Here is a 19479-nt window from a genome sequence, read left to right as displayed (position 1 = left end):
ACCGAAAATAGCTGGAAAATGAGATGAGCGACAGAGAGGACAAACGGGAAATGGAGGAAAATTCCATGGCTCAGCGTGGCGCCGTCGCTTCAATTAGAAAAAAATTCTTTCTTGGCCCAAGGCTTTCTCTCTAGGCGAGAGAAATTCTTTCACCCCAAGGTTGCCCCTTCTGTTCTAGAACAGACCATAAAAAACGGGATATTGTTTACTATCTTTTATGATAACGGGTAAGCAAAATTAGGTGGTAATAATTTGGGAGTTTTTTCACCATTTCTGGAACGTCTAAGATATTTTCTTGGATTTAATTTATTTATTTATTTAATGCTAACTAATAGTTATAAACTAAAAGTTAACAAAGGATAATGAGCAATGGCTACCGAGGCCTTCCGCTCTACAGTGTATTAACAAAGATATGTGTGTGGAATATGTTATAATTAAATTTTATGTATGAGTTTCATTTTGTGTAGAAAGTATATAATTTTATTTGAGTTTGCTGCTGTTGGATTCGCAAGGAGATGGATTGGGTTATCATTGGAAAAGCAAATTGTTCTAACATGTGAAAGTGCAGTGCAGTCTATTAAAATGTGTTGGATGTCTATCGCTGAGGTGTTGCAAAAGGGACAGATACTTGTTAGGGATCTATTCATATAATGGGCGTTTGTGAGTTGTGTGTGTCCTAGTCGTAGTCTATTTATTATAATTTGTTGTTGTCGGTTGAGGTTTGTGGTTTTGAAAGAGAAGTTTGCTGGGGTGTTTAGTAAGATCTGTTTGTACCATTGGGTAGTTTGTGATTGAAGACTGTTCAGTTTATCGGTATAGTGTTTTTTAAGGAGTTGTGTGATGTCTTTGGTGTTGAAGTTGTCTGTAAATATTAGAGGGTATTTGTGTGTTTCTTTAGCTGCTGTGTCTGCTCTCTCATTGCCTTGTATACCTATGTGGCTAGGGATCCAAATTAGTCTGATTTTGGGAAAGAGTTTGGTAATAAGTGATCTTATTGTATTAGGGTAGTAAGAGTAATTGTTTATGTTTGAAATGGATTTGATTGAGGAAAGGGAGTCCGAGCATATAGCAAATTTGCCGGGTGAACCAGAGCAAATTTTTATAGCTTCATGGATTGCAATTAACTCACTAGAGATTACAGAGGAGTACTGGGGGAGGAGGCCATATTTGATTATGTCAGTATTGTTGGTTACACTGTAGCTTACAGTGTCATTTGTTTTTGAGCCGTCTGTGTAAATGAATTTGTGATCGTGTAGGGAGTTTTTAATAGAGTGGAAGAGCTGGTGGTATGTTATAGGTGAAGTTGTGTTTTTGTTGTATAGGATATTTCTTTATTAAATTTATAAATTGATAATTTAAAAATATTATTTAATTTAGAAAAAACGATGTATTGTTATAAAAAAAATATGTATATTTTAAACATTTACATATTTTTGTTGACGGGATTGCGTTTTGAACCGTTTTGAAGTTTTCTTATTAGGGATTTATTTTAAAAACAAATTCATGTTAATTATATAAGGATTGCATGTTTACTATATTTTCTCATACAAGTGTGCATTTCCCCTAAATACAAATTGACAGCCCACAACCCTCTACAAAACAAAAATAAAAAAAGGTTAAGAAGCCCCGCAAATGAGTGACTAATTAGATATCCACACCCCAGTCAGAGACGCCTTTTGTAGACCACCTTCCCACCATTCCTGGCCCTGCCAACCTTCGTAAAGGCCCTGACTCACCCACCTGACCTATTGAATATCTTTATAAAAGGGTTTCCGAATCGATAAGAGTGGTAGGAGACACTACACCACACTTATACCTCTGGTAGATAGATACCTTACCTACCTCGCCTTATCGCACTCATCGGGAAAACGGAAATTGCTGTGGCAAAACCCAAACAAACCGGATGTCGGATGTACGGCCAAAAATAAAAACGAAAACTGAATGCAGCCGAAAGTCGAAAAAAGAAAATACAAGAGCTGTTTTCGCCAATGCCAAGTGCAGCGACTGATAAGAGCTCCGCTGGCTCGGAAAAACGAAACTGAAAAGCGGCAATTAAGCCGTCGAATGCGTCATGGCAGTTGCCCAGCCCACGACAACGTGTCGCACCGAGTACCAAGATCCGAGATTCGAGATCCGAGATCCAAGATCCGAAGTCCCAGAGGTTGACAAACCCAAAAGACCCACCAAAACACAGCCACGCACTCGCCCAAAAAACTTGCCCAGCCAAGTCAGCCAGTTTCATCATAATTACAGGCCCCTCTTTCGGCTCCTTACCCCTTTCCAGTACCCAAAAAAAAAAAAAATTTAAAAGGAAAAGTGTCAGAGCCATAAATGAATTGTAATGAACTTGTAATACCCTTTAATGCGATTTAATTCATTAATAAAATATTTTTCTTGTTTCTTTTTAAGAAATTACTTGAATTAGGATTTTAAAAAACTGAAATTTATGGACTTTTTTTACGGAAAAGGCTAAAATGGTTTTGCTTGATATATTCCAGACCTCACCTGTTGATTCGATGGAAAAACAAAGAATCTCACGCTTCAAATAAACATTATTTATGGAAAACATGTCTTTGTGTTTGCGGCTCACACTTGTTGCATAATATACAAGTTCAAAGAGAAGGTACAATATTTATTGATATGATATGTACATACATAAATTAAATTCCTTTAAATTTAAAAATTAACCACCCAAGAAAGGGTATATATTTATATGCCACAAAGTGTGGCAAAAAACCCTGCAATTTTTTAGCGTTCAGTTAGATTAAAAATATTATGAAATGGAAATGGTTATGCATCTTTCGGGAAAGTTTACCTCACTTAGCCGGAAAATGAGGGGCCTGTCAATTATGTCATTAATAAGGGGGAAACGCAGAGTTCAGAACAATGCGAAAAGGGAAATGCCGCAATCCAAGATTTGAGTGGATATGCAGATTGTCTCGCAGCTATAGCAGATGTATCTGCAGCCATGTCTTTGTATCTGTACCTGTAGGATTGTGCCTTTCGGGCCGTGTGATTGTTTCTCTAGTTGAAGTTGCTGTTGTTGTTGTTTTGGGCGCTGTCACGTAACGAAAGGGAAAACTCTGGCTGTCTCTTCGACTTTAACTTTGACTATAGCTTCGGCTTTAATGCTGCCTCTGCCTCAGTTTTGTTGTCGCATCGATGCGGCTGTGGGAAGTCATCGTTGTCGTCTGCAACAGCAACAGCCCAACATGCACACGAGAAGCAACATACAGTGCAACGTCTTTAGCTCCGACTATACCCCAAGGTAATCTAGCAGAAATTTCTTTAATTTCTTAACATATTTATTTTATGGAATCCCTACTGTAAATGGCTGCAATGACAGAGCACAGCGCCAACAATGGCTGCCAAGAAGACTCGCCTATGGCCAAAAGGGGGGCTCTAAAGACAGGGAAAAAGAAGGGCCCGCAGTGTCGGCCAACGTCAAAGGTAGGAAAGGTAGGAAGGCCTGCCTCCCCCTTAAAAAGTTCCAACTGGCTGCCTTCGAGACATCTTTCGAAGGGTGTCTGCTCTCATTTGCATCTCAACAGCAAAAAGTAAAAGAACATAAGCCAGCCAACCCTAGTTAAAGAGGAGAATACCTCTTTTATCACCGAAATTCAAAAAACACCGACAACCTAATTAATAAAGCCGTTTTTTTTTCGCTACAGAATGTGCAATACAGTTAGTTTTTAGTTGAGAGTCCCAGACAATTCAGTGGGAAAACTGATGTGTCGAAGAGCACATCTCCCAGAGAACAAAAAATAAACACACAGGTGAGCGACTCTACCTAATTGCATTAAGAGCTCAAAGCTGAAACTGCAACAAGCGATACAGAAAAATCAGAGCGATTCCCACAGAATCGGCGAGGCATTAGCCGAGTACACGTAATGTGATTAACACGGATTCCCCACAAACACTTGTCCATAAGATTAGAGATGGGTTTAGGTATCATGGCTTTAATATTAGAACTATCGAAGGGTCTACGTTTAATGTTCCCTAACAGAAGAAGAATTTAAGTGATGATAAGCAATAATAAATATATTCATTTGGGAAAGGTATTTATATTTCCAGTTAGAATTTAGGATAACATTTAAATCAATATCAATAATTAAAAAAAAAACATTACTCATAATAAATGACTTCAAAAATAAAAGAATAAAAAAAAAATAATGTAATCTTATATTTAAAATTGTATACTTAACATTTTGCATTAACTTTGTCTGTTTAAATAATTTTAATTGTATATTTTACTTGAAGTTGTCATCCAGTTACTACCTTTAACTAAAACACATTTCCCGTTTGTCTAAAAACACTATTTACTCATCTCTGAAATGGAAGCTTTTGCAGCTTGTTGTTGCTGCTGCTGCTGCTCTGCTGCATTCAATCAACGAGCAACGGCATTTCGAGAGCAGCGCCCGAGGCTTTGGCTTTAACGTCGGCTTCGAAGTTCGAATGCGGCGGTCAACAACACTTGCAGCGATCGGAAAATTATAAAAAAAAAATAAATAGTAAACAGCGGAGGCTGTTTGAGGAAGCCAGCTTAAAAGTGGGAAAATTGGCAGAGAGCCGGGAGAGTATGAGAGCGTGTGAAGTGAGCAGAGAAGTGCAGAGGGAGACGGCGTATCAAAGCCATTGCAGGTGTTTGCCAAACAATTGCACTCAAGCCTGGCACGCTTCTCTGCTCTCTCTCTCTCTCTCTGTCAGTACACTGGGGGAAAAATAATAACAATAATACTAAAATTAGATGCCTAAACTTTAGCCAAATTTAAGTTATATGAAAACCAAGTATCAACTTAATAGTCTGTGATATGTAAGAATAAAGCCTTGAAGAATTGTTAAATAAAGAGTACCAAAACAAAACTTACAGAAAAATGCACATACTGAATAGTTTTTTTATAAGCTTTTATTAACTCTCGTATTTCGCAACTTTCAAACAAAATGTTCACTTATCCCCTCAAATATATGTAAATATTCTTTCCTGTGCACCTGTAAATGATATAAACCCTGTCTCCATATCTTTCTCACTCCCCATATGCGGCGCAAATGGCATGTCTCTGTTGTGCTATTAACATGCTGTTAATTTGATTGAAAAATGCTTTATGGCCAATAGCCGCAGTTGGAGGCGCAGTTGTAACTTGGCCTTTGTTTTTGTTGGCCATTTTGTACGTTTTTGGTTGAGTGAAAGTGAAAATTACGAAAATTATATAGAAACCAATGTTACCGCAGCAGCAGCACCAACAGCCGCCAAAGAAAATTGGATGGAAATGATTGGGCCACAAGGAGAGACAAGCAGGAGCAGCAAAGCAGCAAACAAAACTAGCAAACAAACAACAAAAGCCAGCTGTTTGATGGTTGCACGTGCAACGGCTGCAACGACTATGGCAACTTCAAGTGGCAAGCAACTGTGGCAAGTTCAAATCGCATCAGAAGGTGCACCACATTCCTTGGCCAACATTTCTATTTGTTTTTTCCGTTGCCAAACTAGACAAGTTCTACTACTACTTCTACTTGTTGGCGCAACAACTAGTTTCTGCATTTGTTGTGGTTCTCAGTTTCCTTCTTTCGTCGTGGCTGGAGCAGCGCACACATCATTTGCAAGCCAAACGAGGAACCTGGCTAACTAACGTTGTCCCAATTTCGAGAATCCACTGTAATTGGGGACACCTGCATGCGCCAAAAATCGAGTTTTTGCAAATGTTTCGAGTTCAAGGGGAAAACCCGTTCGCAAGGCAAAAGAGATTTGCCAAAAGAAAATGCGACAAGTCCAGTCCATTCTTCCGATCATAAGTCACCCGAAAAAAACCTTTTCCCGTTTTATCCGTTACTTAGCTGTTCTGCGAAATATTTCTATTAAGTAACATATTGAAACATTAAATGAAGAAACGTTGATGAAACCCCGAATAACTTAATAATTACAACGTTATTTAAATTCATTTCATGCTCCATTAAAGCCACTTTCTAAGCAACAAAGGACTGCTTGATTTCCCCCCTTTTTTTAAATAGATTTTCCTTTTGTGCTTATCCTTTCACCTGCTCCAAGTTCCTGGCCCATAAACAAGGCCACAGCAATCCAATCAGGCGACCACCTCGAGCCCCCACAAACTCATATCGATCCGGCGAGGAAAGAAGCACCAGCAGCAGCAGCAGCTGTGGCACAAAGTCAGCGCAATAATTTGCGCAATTGAACTCATCAATTGCAGCAATTAAATGTGCCCACGGTGTTAGGAAATGGCGGGGGGTGTGAGGAGGAGATCGGGGCTGGTCCGGGACATGGTTATACAGGCAATAACGAGCTATGAATTAAGTTAGTCAAATGCAGAGAGGGGCAGCCAGTGAATGTGATATAACCACGGCAGGCGGCAGACACAACACAACAAAAACAAGGGGCAGGCAGCGAGTTAATTAAATGATTTCCAATGCTTTTCCACCGACGACGACCCCTCGCGGAACACTCACTTTCTTTGGCCTCTAGGGGAAAATCGGAAAAACTAATGGAAATAAAATGTCCGATTGAACGCTTGACTAGCACTCACTGACTATATAAATGTATATATATTTTGCAACATTTAATTGCTCAATTTATGTAAGCAAGCAAAGCAGCTCCGAGGGTCGAATTGATAACAAAAACATCATCATCATCAGTACAGAGCACAACAACTTGCTATGTTACTATATAGCCATGAAAAATAAACGAATTAATCTGTAGAGCTCTGGGTGAGAAAGGGAAAATTTCTCAGTTTCTTAAGGAGCAAATCGGTTACGTCAGAAAGTCAGTAAACTCAAGACTAAGTCGCATCACCGTTTAAATCAAATAAAACTTTTTTGCGCAGCTAAAAATTTACATAAACAAATCACGAAATCACTAGTCGCAGTATGATAGCTTATCAGCAGCCTCCATCGAGCAGACTTAATAGATACAAATTGAATTTAATGAAATGCATCCCCACCATCTTCAGGGTTGAGAGAGGAAAACTCGTGCAAAACAGAAATGTGCGGAAACAAAGCACGAAGACTCGAAAGGAAAATGTGAAAAATTGTAGAAACAAGACGAAGACTGAGTGGCAATTTAATTAAAGGAATTCACGCAGTATCTACATCTTCTCAGAGATTGCACTCAACGGCATTTCTATTCTGAAAATATATAGGGGAAAGTCAGTCGGACGGAAAATAGGGTATATAAATATATTATGTGTGTACATCTCATTCCAAAGAAGAAATCACTCTATAAGTCTTATCTGACAGTGGAAATTCGATGTACTTAACTCATCCCAGGAATTTCAAAGAATTACTTAGTATATTGATTACTTATTTTGAAAATATATTTTTAGGATTATTTTTGCGTTACATTTAAAGTAAGCCCATTTTTATGACCATTTCTTTATTCTATTTCTATTATTCCTGCTTATAGTACCTTATATCACAAATATATTCCCATTGTTTATAGCTCAATTCAGAGTAATTGTATTCAATTTTAATAAGTATAATACTAAAGAGACTACAGAGAGGATTTCAGAGTGAAAATTAACCCTTAATTTGTTTACTTGGGGCATTGTCAAGTTGGTGGAATTATCTTTCAGTTGCAGTGACTCTACTGACTGCAGTCTGAGCCAAGAGGTAAACAACAGCCCGACCAGAAGCCCGGATCCCTTTGCTTCGCAACCACCTACCATTCCATACCATTCCATCCTGTGGCCCTGTGTGGCCCTTTGTTTGTTCTGACAGGCTGTCAGTGGCCAAGATGTGGCCACACAATAATGCCAGAGATGTGGCCAAGCGAGAGCGGAGGGCCAGAAGCAGGGACACGTGACACTTGATGGGCCCAAACCGCCATACCAAGCCAGCCAAGCCAACAACTGTTTGCCTAACATTCCGCATGCTTGGCAAGTGTGTTTGTCCAGGCCTCTTGCTTATTGCAAATTTGTTAAACAAATCAACAAATGCTTGAAACCAAACTCAAAAGACTCAAGGTGAAAATAAGCAAGATGTCCCAAATGCGGCTATTTATCTTATAATTAAAGAAAGCCTATTAAGACTGTATATGTTTCAGTTACTCCAGGAGTTTTTCTTCAAATTCTTCTAGCCATGAATTTTTCTTGCCATTTTCCGTGCCAACTGGCTGACCCTGTTCTGCCAAGCAGCTTTTAGAACAACGCCAAGATGGCTCAGATTGAAACCGAAACCGGTTTCAGTCCAAAACGAAAGAAGCCAGCCAACCTGCGGTCTCGTCTCCAACTTCAGGTGCACCACCGCACCGTAAATGGCAAAAGTATGTAAGTAGGAGCTGGCAGGCCGGTAATGCTCCTCCTTCAGGAATCTGGTTTTCTGGCCAGGCACCACCGATTTCCTATATATACAAATACTCGTATAGATTTCTTACTTTCAAAATCCATGCACAACGGATTTACCATTGAAAATCGCTCGGGGGTTTCGTGAATGGTTCATCGGGTGAACTTAATAGGTCAGTTAGCAGAGCACTGAATGATTTTCTCAGATTCTTTTAACTTGAGTTGAGTCATAATCAAATTACGACGGTCATTCACTACGTGATGGATGCTGCTCGGTTGTGTTCCCGATAAAAGAACAGCAAAAACAGAAGCTGCTTATAGAGCTAATAAATAGCGATAAGCGGGTGCAGCGATAAGGAGGCGGCGGCGTCGGCAAAACTGCAGTTTCTGCATCGACCAAAACAACTTGACAGCGGGTCTATTTATAGCCAGCACAGTTAAATACCCTGTAATCACAACTGATTGCCGGGCACCCGAACTAATTGCAGTCTAGGCAATAATGGCTCTACACAGACAAAAAGACAAGTGACCAATAACGAATTATCATAAAAATTTTTCGTTTGGAATATTTACATATTTTAGTACTACAAAAATAAGATCCCTATATTCTTAAGCTTAATTCAGAGCGATATAGATATACTTTACTTTTAGCAAATATTTTAAAAATCCTAAGAAACAATTATAAATATTTTTTTAGTCCTGAATACAGCTTAAAAATTCTCCTGTTTTTCAAGTGCACATATAATTGACCTATAAGGTATTAATAAGACCGTACAGATTTCAACGGTTGGGGGGTCTATTTTTAGGCATCGGGTCACGCACTTATGCCAATTGCCACTTGGCAAACGACGGAATGTGAATTTGAATGTGGAACGCGATTTGTGCACGCCAACTAACGAAAGTGATGTCATTTGCAGAGCCATTTGTTGCCGCTTTCATTGGCACGGCAGGCTATTAATTCTGTCCACTGGGGGCCAAGTCAAGAGAGCTTCGGGGATGACCCACAAGTGGCTTCCGTCGTCAGCTAAAACGGAAACTCCCCGTACGCAACAGGTGCGTCATAAAGGACGACCCAGGAAATGGCTCTGAGCGGGCATGAGTCTTATTTTTTTCTATATGGGCTATCTTAGCTACAGTTGTTCTTTGAAAGAACTTGTAGCGAGGGAATATCACATTTAAAGGAACATTTATGGGATCTTTAAAGAACATACACAAAGCGTATAGGCATAATAAAGCAGTTCTTTGAATATGTTTAAAAGATATTAAAAATTGTAAGAACAAATGATCAATATTTAAGAATGATTTTTAAAAAAATGTATATATAAATAAAATAACAGATAATTTAACTAATTGTCAGAATTCTTTTACAAGAATATCCAAAACTAACAAAGTTCGTCTGTATTAACCGTTGGAATGTTCCATTTCCCACAGCTGACAGAGCGAGACGGGGTAAGAAGTGGTGCAAGGGAGAGGGAGCTACTAGGCTGATATGGAAAATATTAAGCAACTGATTTGACCGGTAGACGCACGCAAACATACACACACACACACACTAACGAGACTCACCTGATAATACGAATCCGACATGGTTTATGTAGTTCAGCCTGTTGAATCACTCGATGCCCTCGCTGGTCGTTGTTGTTTTTGCTGGTTTTTGTTATTATTATTATTACTCTTGTTGTTTGTGTCTTTTAGCCGTCAGTTATGGACGATTTTTGGCTTTTGATTGGCGCCGCACACACACACAGACATAGGTGCAGTTGTATGTATAAATACACGCGGCGCGTTCGCTTTTTTGTTTACTTTTCTTTGCGTTTTTGGAACTGGAATTGTTTAACACCTCAACACCTGATGCCGAACAGTATTTTCCTTTATCTCTTTTATCGAATGCGCGCTCTCATTTGATTTCCTGCGGTCGAGAAACAACAAAAATGAATAGAATTCAGTTGTTTTGGGCAGGGCAACATGCACACACATACACAACAGCACACCAACAAGTGGCAGCGCCGCAAAAGGTGAGAGAGAAGGAGTGACAGAGACGGAGAGCGTCATTTACAATTGTTGCTTTTTTTTATTGTATTCAAGGGGAACAAAGAGATGGGGCTGATTCTTCTGCTTCTTCTTGCCGCGCTTCCTCTTCTTCCCCTTCTTTCATTCCCGGTTCGCCCTCTTATTGTTGCTTGCTAAATATTATGCATATTCCAGAGACAATGGCGCCTCCTCCCCTCCCATTGAAATTGGCTCCAATTGAACGTGCTCCTTCTTCTCTTTCGCCTTCCTCTTCCTCTGGGGTTCCGCTCTTGCAATTCGTTGTATAAATAAGCTAGTCGCAAGTGCGAGGGGGAGGGGTGATGTGCAAGTGGCGGCAAAAAAGAGCAGCTCGCGCAGAGCCAAATGCGAAAAAGGAGGGGGAAAGAGAGACGAAATACCGGTTGCCGCAGCGTGTAAATGGCCACATCCGCATTTATATGCACCTTGAAATAATCGCACGGCCAAGATTGTTTAAACAAAATGTTCAGCCAGCGCACAAAAAAAACACACACTCGCACGCACACGCACGCTCACAGGGATTTATCTACTTGGACGGCATCTTCTTCATCTTTTTTTATCTTCTTTGAACAAATCTCATGTTATCTCGCTCGCACACACACACTGTCACAACACGCTCGGTCCAGATCGAAAAATTCTTGCACTGCTGCTGCGTTGTCTTCTCTCTTTTCTCTCGGTGTCCAGGTGTCTGTTGATGTTGCAAATTAGTTAGTTACCACGCACTGGGGGTTTCAAAATCAAAACGTCGGTGCGGACGCCTGCATGCACAGAATAAACACGGCTTTGTTTTTATTCGTACTTTTGTGACGATTAAAAACGAAAAATACTAACTTGGGAACGGTGTGGCCAACTGTTTTTGACGGAGAAACGGTCAGTTTAGCTTAAGAGCAGTGTGGCCAGACTAGCGGCTATGAAAATGTTATCGATTTAGACTCCAGCGAAGACTCGAACCATCTCTCTTTTAATTTCTCATAACCAGTGTGACCAAAAAAATGAAGGAAAAGCCATGAAACGCCATGAAAATGTACCTTTTATGGCGTTTAAGGTTTTTCTAAGAAAAATTTTCTTTGGTCACACTGGACAGCTGTTTGTAAACAAATTTGTTAAGGGGGGGGGTAAGGTTAATTCGGTGCAAAAAAGGCCACTTTTCAAAAAATTATTGTGGCGGAACGGCTAAAGTTAGCTTAATGAATTAAATACCATATAATAACACAACATTTGAATAATTTTTGTAAAATTTTGTATTGAAAAATATTTCGAAGTAGAGAAGTTATAGGGAATCTCCAGAGTCGCCTCCAAAAAAAGTTGTTTTGCGGTGTACATCCTAACAGTCCACAGGATCATCCGATTTAAAAAAAATTATACCTCATTCGTTAAAGGATAAGTGTCCCGAGGTATTCACGAAGCGTTTTTTTTTTTTTTTTAGTTTTATTGTGATTTTTTAGGAAATTTGAAAGTCAAAAACCCGATTTTTGACTAAAAAAAAAAGTTATTTCTTAATTTAAAAATATATACAAATTAAAAATTAAAAAAAGGCCGACGTGAATACCTGAGGAATTAGTTAAAAAATGTGTGTGCCAAATTTCAAATCGATCGGTCCAGTAGTTTTTCTGTAATCGTGTACACCGATTTGAAAAATTGAATTTTTCAGGAGAGCGCTTTAAACTTTGTGATTCCCATGCATTGAACACCAACCGACCTTCGTTCAACTCCGCATAACTTCGTCAATTTCACTCTGATCGATGTTGGACACAATATTCTTAAGATGTTAAACTTTAAAAACAAAAAATAAAAAAAAATTTACGAAAAAAAAAATTAAGGTATTTAATCCTTTAATCAATAGCATTAAAATGTCCTTTGTGTTAAATCCCACTTTATGGACTTCGCCTTGACAGCCCTGGTCAATGCCACTTTTTTCTTTCAACTTTCCCTCCAATAGGATTTTCGTCGTCACAGTACTAGGCTTTATATTTTATTATTTAATTAATTGTTAATTGTTGTTATTTGTATAATTTCCTTCAAGACTAAACGGCTGGCTTTTTGGGCAGGGAGCCGAACGCAGAGATGACGGTTCCCTTAGTGCCCGTGACTGTCGTGGTCAGGGCCGGCAGCGTGGGCTTCACCACGGTTGAAGACGAAGCCGGCTGATCCCATTTCGCCGCTACCTCACCGACGCTAATTTACCGACGCTCAATTTTAAGATTTTGAAATTGTAGAAAATAATTATTAATTTATTTACAACTTCCGCTCAATTACTTAGATGTATGGATATTATTTTAATGTCATCGTAGGGCTTGTCCGTCTTGGGATTTGCCTTTGAATTGCATATGTTGAGAACCACCTCCATGCCACGAAACACGCGTCCGAAAACCGTGTGCTTATTGTCAAGCCAAGGCTGGAAATGATTAATTTTAACTTGTATTCCTTTTTAAAATTATAAACAACTCACCGTGGGCAGAACTGTTATAAAGAACTGACTGCCATTGGTGTTGGGACCCGCATTCGCCATGCTAACCGTGTAGGGACGATCATGCTTCAAACTCGGCACGAATTCGTCCTTGAAATCATGTCCCCAAATGGATTTTCCGCCAGTGCCAGTGCCCGTAGGATCGCCCGTTTGCACCATAAAGCCCTTGATCACTCGATGGAATATGTGACCATTATAGTAGCTAGAGAAATTTCATGATTAAAATTAGTAGTCGAAATGTTTAACTGAAAGTCTTACCCATTCTTGGCATGAACACAAAAGTTTTCCACGGTTTTTGGCACCTCCTTGAAGAACAGTTTCATATGAACATCACCTTTGGTGGTGTGCAAGACCACATTTTCATAAATACGTTGAACAACTAAAATGATTTAAGCAATTTACATTAAATATACGAACAATCTTAAAACGTAAGACACTGAACCTTCGTCTTGAAAGTGTTGGCGTGGCAGGAAAAAGTGGTTAGTAGCAGGTTAGTAATGGTTAAGAACAAAAATAAGTGAATTTCCAATTACCTGTGGCCTCTGGAACAGCGATAATATCCTCTTTGGAAGGCTTCTCGTTGAATATATCACGATCGACATCCTGCAGGTCCGAGGGCAATCTTCGGCTGAACAAGTAGAAGCGATTTTTCCTAATTTTTAAACAATTCAAATTATTAAATTGAAGTTTAAACAGAATAATTACTCAAACCTACTTGTAGGCCGTGCAAAATGCCGTGGGATCGTTTAAAATATTCTGTAGGGCCGGATTCTCGCTCGCCTCCTGTTCGAGCGTTATGGCTGCCTTTTGCCTTTTGATTCTTCCCTGGAAAAGTGCCACCTGCAGTGGTCGTATGTTGTCCGTTTTCCCCAATATAGTGACGCAGCGATTCGTTACCACATTGATCACCTTGATGCCCAGCATGGTGGGATAGAGTATAAAGTGGCCAGTGCTATCAAACAGTATATTGAGGGTTGTGTTTTGAGCGGTCTTTTCCAGATCCCTTTCAGCTGCCATTCTACCAAAGGAATCTCATAAATATACATTCAATTAAAAACTACAAGCTTTAATACCTTCGGCCAAACTCCATGTTGGGCAGGGCGTGCTGGGTCTGCTGCATTTGCGTGTATGTGGAGAGCGCCTCATCAAATACCCGGATCATTTTGCCCGTATTGAACTGAAAGACTCGAACTTTGCGATCTGTGGAAATGGCAGCAAAGCGCTTTCCATCTGGCGAGGCTGCAAGACCCGTGACCTGGGTCTTTTGCTTGGCAAATTCAAACAGACCTGGAAAAAAGGAAATTAAATTCGAGTAAAGGTAAAGTAATACTGAAAAGGAACCTTACTCGTGTCTAATTTAGAGTCAAAGTTCACCAGTCGCTGGGGAAACTTGTAATCGTGCTTGGAGTTTTGCCAATACTCCAAGATGCCGTTGCGATCCACTGAGATTACAGTATCCATGGCCACATTCAAGCACATGGCCAGCACTGGCGCCGAGTGGAGTTTCTCCAGTGTATGTAGCACCTCGCCGCCTCCTTGTCCGTCGTAAATGTGAATGCAGCTGGACTCTGAATCCGCTCTAGAAAGGGATGATGCATCAAATTTAGGTTGTAACCAATTTTCGGCCTACTTACATGGCCAATGCTTGGACAGCATCTCCTGGACCACTTATCCACTCACTGCACTGTGGTGTGTAGCCCAACCGTATAATGTTGATCATGTCAAAGTTGACCACATCGAAGACCTTGGCTGTTTGATCTGTGGACGCCGAGCAGAGCAGCGTGCCGCTGTCATTGGTGGTCAGCGATTTGATGGGCACTAAATATGACATTATTAATGATTGGTTAGCAAAAGGTAAAGCTAGCACCCACCTAGATGGCTGCGAAAGTGCTTGACAAACTCGATGCCCAGCTCGCCCTTCTTCCAGAACTTGATGTGTCCATCCAGACTGGCGGTCACCACGAATTCCGTTCGTGTGCACACCAAATGCGTGATGACATCGCGATGCATGTAGCTCCGCTCGTAGCTCTCGGCGTTGGGCAGGTTCTCCAGGAAGATGTGCTCGTAGGGCAGCACTGTAATTGTTTAGGGGTTAATATAATGCGTAAATATGCTTATTTGCTGACTTTTACCCTTTTTCTTCTTGGCCGGCACAGGGGCGCTTTGCTCCGAAGGCATTGGTCCTATCCAGGCATCATCTTCGCCCTCTCCCTCGGCGTCTGCCGGTGCTCCCGCCTCAGGTTCCTCCTCCTCTGCTGGCGCACTGCGCTTAAGATCCTCCTTGTCGCCTTTTTCACTCATTTCGTGTGGAATAACAAACAATAAACACACGGAATGTGAGATTTTTACCGCCGTTTGCGGACCAGGGCTGCAAAACCGCTATAATCAGCTGTGCATGGAGTGTGAAAATATCGATAATACTATTATGATACTAGCGCATTAATTATAGCCGTATGACACTGGCGCAGTATAATTACTTCATTAAAGATTTGACAGCGCTATAGCGTTTTACACAAGTGCGAGCAAGACAACTATATTCCACTTTAATGCATCATTGTAGCGAAAATCGATTGATGTAAATAGAATATACTGTATTAGCCATTTCTTTAGAGGGCGAAACTCAAAGTAATATTAAATAAATAACAAATTAATGATTTTATTAAAAAGCTTTTAAAAATAAGATAAGGTTTACGTATTTAATTTTTTTAAGTTTTGTTTTTTGAGTTTAGATTTATTAGTAATTTTTAATTAAAGATTAAATAATTTAAAATTAATAATGTGGATATTATCGTAATGGTGGAAAATAGATAGTTTCGATGTCTATATGTTTCGATATTATAGGTTTCGATAACCCGAGCTGTCAAAAACATGCACAAATGAAGTCCTTTGAAAATTTTTCACAATAGGAAAGTGGAAAGAATTACGGAAGACCAAACGCCATTAAACTAAAAAAAAGAAAATATAAAGAAACCCTTAAAAGCCAGAACTTCACCCTTCGCTAATATACGCCTATATTTTCAAGTGTGGCTTATTAACAACTATTGAAAGGTAATTTGCGAAAATAGTATTCATGACGCCAGTGCAAAAAAAGAATCTACAATTTTCTAACATAAGAATATATCTTATTACCGTGACAACTCAGAAAACGACCGAAATACTCCTCCAATTTCAAATCTGAGAGCGTTTCCCGCCAGGGCTGCATCTGCGCCCGCGGTCAGCTGTTCCATGGCCAGTGGTGAATGGCGATTCTCAGGTGAATGGTTGCAATATTCACACAAATTGCAAACACAACAAGGAGATTTAAACAAATTAATTGTATATAAAAGTACAAGCGCAGCGATGCAGAACATATCGGATGAGGAGGGCGTCGCGCCCAGCCGAACGGCGGGGGGCGTGGCCGCCGCAGCAGCAGCGGATGGCGATGACGGCGGAGGAAACGTAGGTGGCGGCGGTAGCGGCGGCGGTGGCGGTGGCGGCGGCATCATTGTTTTGAGAGCAGCGCTGGGAGAGACTGAGACGAGAGCGGTAATCAATAAATGGCGGGTACGCGAGGGACAGTTCGTGTCGGCCGCGCAAATTCTGTTTCTCTACCAGCCAGTGGGCGAGGACGGAAAGCCCGGGAAATCGGGCGACTCGGCGGTCCAGAAGTACAAGTCCCAGCGCGCCGGGGTGGTGAAGAAGCGCCTCCGCAAGGATGGGGAGCTGCTGTCAAAGGGGTGAGTTTTTCTGTGGTCTTTGGGTGCCGCTGGGATGTGCGTGGGAGCATGGGTGTTGAATGCAATTATGCAGCCGTATACACACGAACTGAGCCTACCTTCCCTTCCCGCCTTTTAGGGATGCCATTCTGGAGTTGTCGGAGTGCATACACACCACGGTAATCAAGGACATGTGCGCGGACTGCGGTGCCGACTTGCGTCAGAACGAGAATGTGAGTAAATACACGGCATATCTACCACCACCGGCTGGCTGTTGTTCGTCAACCAGTGCATACCTACCATTTCTGTTGCAGGGCCAAACGTCGGAGGCGTCGGTGCCCATGGTGCATACAATGCCCGATCTGAAGGTCACCCAAAAGCTGGCCCAGAAGCTCGGCCATGACGATACCCGGCGCTTGCTGGCCGATCGGAAGCTGGTGCTGCTGGTCGATCTCGATCAGACGGTGATCCACACCACCAATGACACGGTGCCGAACAACATCAAGGGCATCTACCACTTTCAGCTGTACGGACCCCAATCGCCGTGGTATCACACGCGCCTGCGCCCAGGCACGTCCGAGTTCCTGGAGCGCATGTCCCAGCTGTATGAGCTGCACATCTGCACTTTCGGAGCGCGCAACTACGCACACATGATAGCCCAGCTCCTGGACCCGGAGGGCAAGTTCTTCTCGCACCGGATCCTGTCCAGGGATGAGTGTTTCAATGCCACCAGCAAGACGGATAACCTAAAGTAAGGACTTGTCCTCTTCTTTTACATTTCTTTAACCAGAAAAACTCCTTGAATTTTAGAGCTCTATTTCCCAACGGGGATTCCATGGTGTGCATCATTGACGACCGGGAGGATGTGTGGAATATGGCCTCCAATTTGATTCAAGTGAAACCCTACCACTTCTTTCAGCACACGGGCGATATTAATGCCCCGCCGGGCTTGTCCAAGCACGAGTTGGACGGCGAAGGCGTTGACTTCAAAGGTGGGTTAGCTATTCCACCAATTTCCATATCTCTACAACTTTCAAAGTTCTTGCAGAGATTACCGAGAAGAAGGAAGACAAAGACAAAGTCGAGTCCAGCAGTGAAGCAAAGCCCGAAGACACAGAAAAGGGTGATAATACGGTCTCAAGCACAAGCAAAGACGATGAGGGAGGAGACAATGAGGAGTCAGTGGATACATTTGAACTAGAGGGCGGCGAAGCCAAGGACCCCGAAGTTTCAAATTCCTCAAACACCACAGAGACACCCAAGGAGCCGAGTGACAAGCTGAATGGCAAGACTTCCTCCAAGGAGGAGATAGCGGTCATAGAAGACAGCTCTCCGGGCTCACCGGATGCGGAAAAGCCGGCCAGCGAGGGCGAAGACGTAGTCGTTATTGACGAAAATTCCAAGGATAGCACAAAGGCCGACGTCACGGCAATGGAAGTCACGCCGCCCGAAGAAACAGAGGTGGCTGTGGCATCTTCCACCAGTTCGACTGAGGAAAACAGCCCAAAGGCTAAAGCAGAAGATCTAGCCTCCACGTCAAAAAGCACGCCACCAAACGAGGGGCAAAAGCAAATCGAAATCGAGGATCCTGACGACTACCTGCTCTACTTGGAGGTCATACTGCGCAACATTCACAAAAGATTCTATGCCATCTACGACGAGACCACAGAAATTCCCGATCTCAAGATCATCGTTCCCAAGATCCGATGTGAGGTGTTGCGCGGCCAGAACCTGGTGTTCTCCGGGCTGGTGCCCACGCAGATGAAGATGGAACAGTCTCGGGCCTACTTCATTGCCAAGAGTCTGGGGGCCGAGGTACAGCCAAACATCGGCAAGGGAATCACGCATCTGGTGGCGGTAAATGCCGGCACCTACAAGGTGAACGCGGCCAAGAAGGAGGCCAACATCAAGGTAGTCAATGCCAATTGGTTGTGGACCTGCGCCGAGCGCTGGGAGCACGTGGAGGAGAAGCTCTTTCCGCTGGACCGCAAGGTGCGCAACAAGGGCCGCCAGCCACCCGCCCACTGTCACAGTCCCGAGCACGTGGTGAACTACAGCGAGCGGTCCGAGATCTCTCCCTCGAGCAGCAAGCAGCAGGAGGAGCAGAGCGGAAACTTCCGCGAGACCCTCAACCCGCTGCTGGTCTTCACCAATGCGGACATTGAGTCTATGAACAAGGACTACGAGACATTCTTCGAATCAGACTCGTCCAGCGACGAGGGGCCAGTCAACTTTGGTAAGCATGTGGAAAAGTGCTGACAATGCTAATTACATTCATGCTCGTGCACATTCTTTCGATGCTAATTAATACTTACTGATGTGCCTTCTAGAAAATCCACCCATGGACAAGAAGCTGTTGAAGCGAAAGCGAGAAGATGACAATTCCAACAGGGCCCACGACTTCTTTACGCGTGCGGAGGATGTAATGATTGGGGCGCCGAACATCATAGACTTTGACAAGAGCTCAAACGAGGAGGGAGATGACAATAACGAGGAGGAGGAGGAAGAGGATGACGACGACGAGATGCCCAGCGCCAAGTTTCGACGAGGTATAAATTTCCAAAAAGCTGGCTTAAGCCACAAATTGAAAAAAAATTTGTTTTTCCAGGGGAAGATGTACCGTCCGACTTGGAGTTTGGCTCCGATTCGAATAGCGACAACAACCCAGAGGATGAGGACGACGGCGAATGGAACATGATGGGCGCTGCCCTGGAGAGGGAGTTCCTCGGCCTGGAAGATTAACTTCTTTGCGAACTCCGAGTACGCTTACGCTTAAGAACAGTACTGTGTGTATTAGGTGTTAATATGTACTTTTAAAGTAGCCTGTAAGAAGAGATCGCACACCCAATCGCAGCGAGTCCCCCGGAGCCAAGACCTCTCTCAATCTGATCTGATGTAAATTGAAGCCTACTGTAAATGTTTTACAAATAAATTCCGTCACAGCGGACTAGCGTCTAGTGTTTAATTTAAAATTTAACAA

The 19479-nt window shown here is 42.2% G+C and overlaps 3 protein-coding genes across 8 annotated transcripts in view; 1 reads left to right on the top strand and 2 right to left on the bottom strand.

The window, feature by feature from the left end:
* Positions 1 to 11179, bottom strand: part of Pkn (serine/threonine-protein kinase N) — a 36670-nt gene extending 25491 nt beyond the window's left edge. Inside the window, exons 1-2 of one of the 2 annotated variants that reach the window (XM_070284817.1) lie at positions 11061 to 11179; positions 9855 to 10197 (exon numbers count right to left, since the gene is read on the bottom strand). In XM_070284817.1, the coding sequence (XP_070140918.1) occupies positions 9855 to 9875 (21 nt within the window). In that variant the 5' untranslated portion in view covers positions 9876 to 10197; positions 11061 to 11179. Of the gene's footprint in view, positions 1 to 9854; positions 10198 to 11053 lie in introns of both variants that reach the window. The other variant, XM_070284818.1, reaches the window with a different exon arrangement.
* A 1368-nt stretch (positions 11180 to 12547) lies between these two features.
* Positions 12548 to 15211, bottom strand: LOC108077960 (peptidylprolyl isomerase domain and WD repeat-containing protein 1). Of its 2 annotated transcripts, XM_017171500.3 has the most exons (10): positions 14937 to 15209; positions 14676 to 14879; positions 14439 to 14622; positions 14151 to 14383; positions 13878 to 14091; positions 13520 to 13822; positions 13338 to 13456; positions 13063 to 13183; positions 12787 to 13006; positions 12548 to 12732 (listed from the first exon to the last, which is right to left on the bottom strand). In XM_017171500.3, the coding sequence occupies exons 1-10, from the start codon at positions 15103 to 15105 to the stop codon at positions 12586 to 12588; spliced, it is 1914 nt and encodes a 637-aa protein (XP_017026989.1). In that variant the 5' UTR covers positions 15106 to 15209; the 3' UTR covers positions 12548 to 12585. The 2 variants fall into 2 exon arrangements, with proteins under 2 accessions (XP_017026989.1, XP_070140719.1); XM_070284618.1 differs by lacking the exons at positions 12548 to 12732; positions 12787 to 13006 and having other exon boundaries at positions 13158 to 13252; positions 14937 to 15211.
* Positions 15212 to 15706: 495 nt separating this feature from the next.
* Fcp1 (RNA polymerase II subunit A C-terminal domain phosphatase Fcp1) lies at positions 15707 to 19446 on the top strand. Of its 4 annotated transcripts, XM_070283966.1 has the most exons (9): positions 15707 to 15852; positions 15947 to 16057; positions 16131 to 16520; positions 16639 to 16732; positions 16814 to 17250; positions 17310 to 17491; positions 17548 to 18735; positions 18830 to 19048; positions 19108 to 19446. In XM_070283966.1, the coding sequence occupies exons 2-9, from the start codon at positions 16044 to 16046 to the stop codon at positions 19239 to 19241; spliced, it is 2658 nt and encodes an 885-aa protein (XP_070140067.1). In that variant the 5' UTR covers positions 15707 to 15852; positions 15947 to 16043; the 3' UTR covers positions 19242 to 19446. The 4 variants fall into 4 exon arrangements, with proteins under 4 accessions (XP_070140067.1, XP_070140066.1, XP_017027658.2 ...); XM_070283965.1 differs by having other exon boundaries at positions 15947 to 16520; XM_070283967.1 differs by lacking the exon at positions 15707 to 15852 and having other exon boundaries at positions 15923 to 16057.
* The last annotated feature ends 33 nt before the right edge of the window (positions 19447 to 19479 follow it).

The sequence above is a fragment of the Drosophila kikkawai genome, chromosome 2R, assembly GCF_030179895.1.
Source record: "Drosophila kikkawai strain 14028-0561.14 chromosome 2R, DkikHiC1v2, whole genome shotgun sequence".
Lineage (NCBI taxonomy): Eukaryota > Metazoa > Arthropoda > Insecta > Diptera > Drosophilidae > Drosophila > Drosophila kikkawai.
This window is presented reverse-complemented; position numbering and strand designations above follow the sequence as displayed.

What these genes read in the sequence shown, in the direction of transcription:
- Fcp1 (XM_070283965.1), top strand. Translation starts at nt 16,030, where the DNA reads ATGGCCAGTGGTGAATGGCGATTCTCAGGTGAATGGTTGCAATATTCA. An exon ending in AGCAAGACGGATAACCTAAA is followed by an intron (nt 17,251 to 17,309) that starts GTAAGGACTTGT and finishes CTTGAATTTTAG; the next exon opens with AGCTCTATTTCCCAACGGGG. An exon ending in CGAAGGCGTTGACTTCAAAG is followed by an intron (nt 17,492 to 17,547) that starts GTGGGTTAGCTA and finishes AAGTTCTTGCAG; the next exon opens with AGATTACCGAGAAGAAGGAA.
- LOC108077960 (XM_017171500.3), bottom strand. Translation starts at nt 15,105, where the DNA reads ATGAGTGAAAAAGGCGACAAGGAGGATCTTAAGCGCAGTGCGCCAGCA. An exon ending in TGACTCTAAATTAGACACGA is followed by an intron (nt 14,092 to 14,150) that starts GTAAGGTTCCTT and finishes CCTTTTTTCCAG; the next exon opens with GTCTGTTTGAATTTGCCAAG. An exon ending in TTATAACAGTTCTGCCCACG is followed by an intron (nt 12,733 to 12,786) that starts GTGAGTTGTTTA and finishes AATCATTTCCAG; the next exon opens with CCTTGGCTTGACAATAAGCA.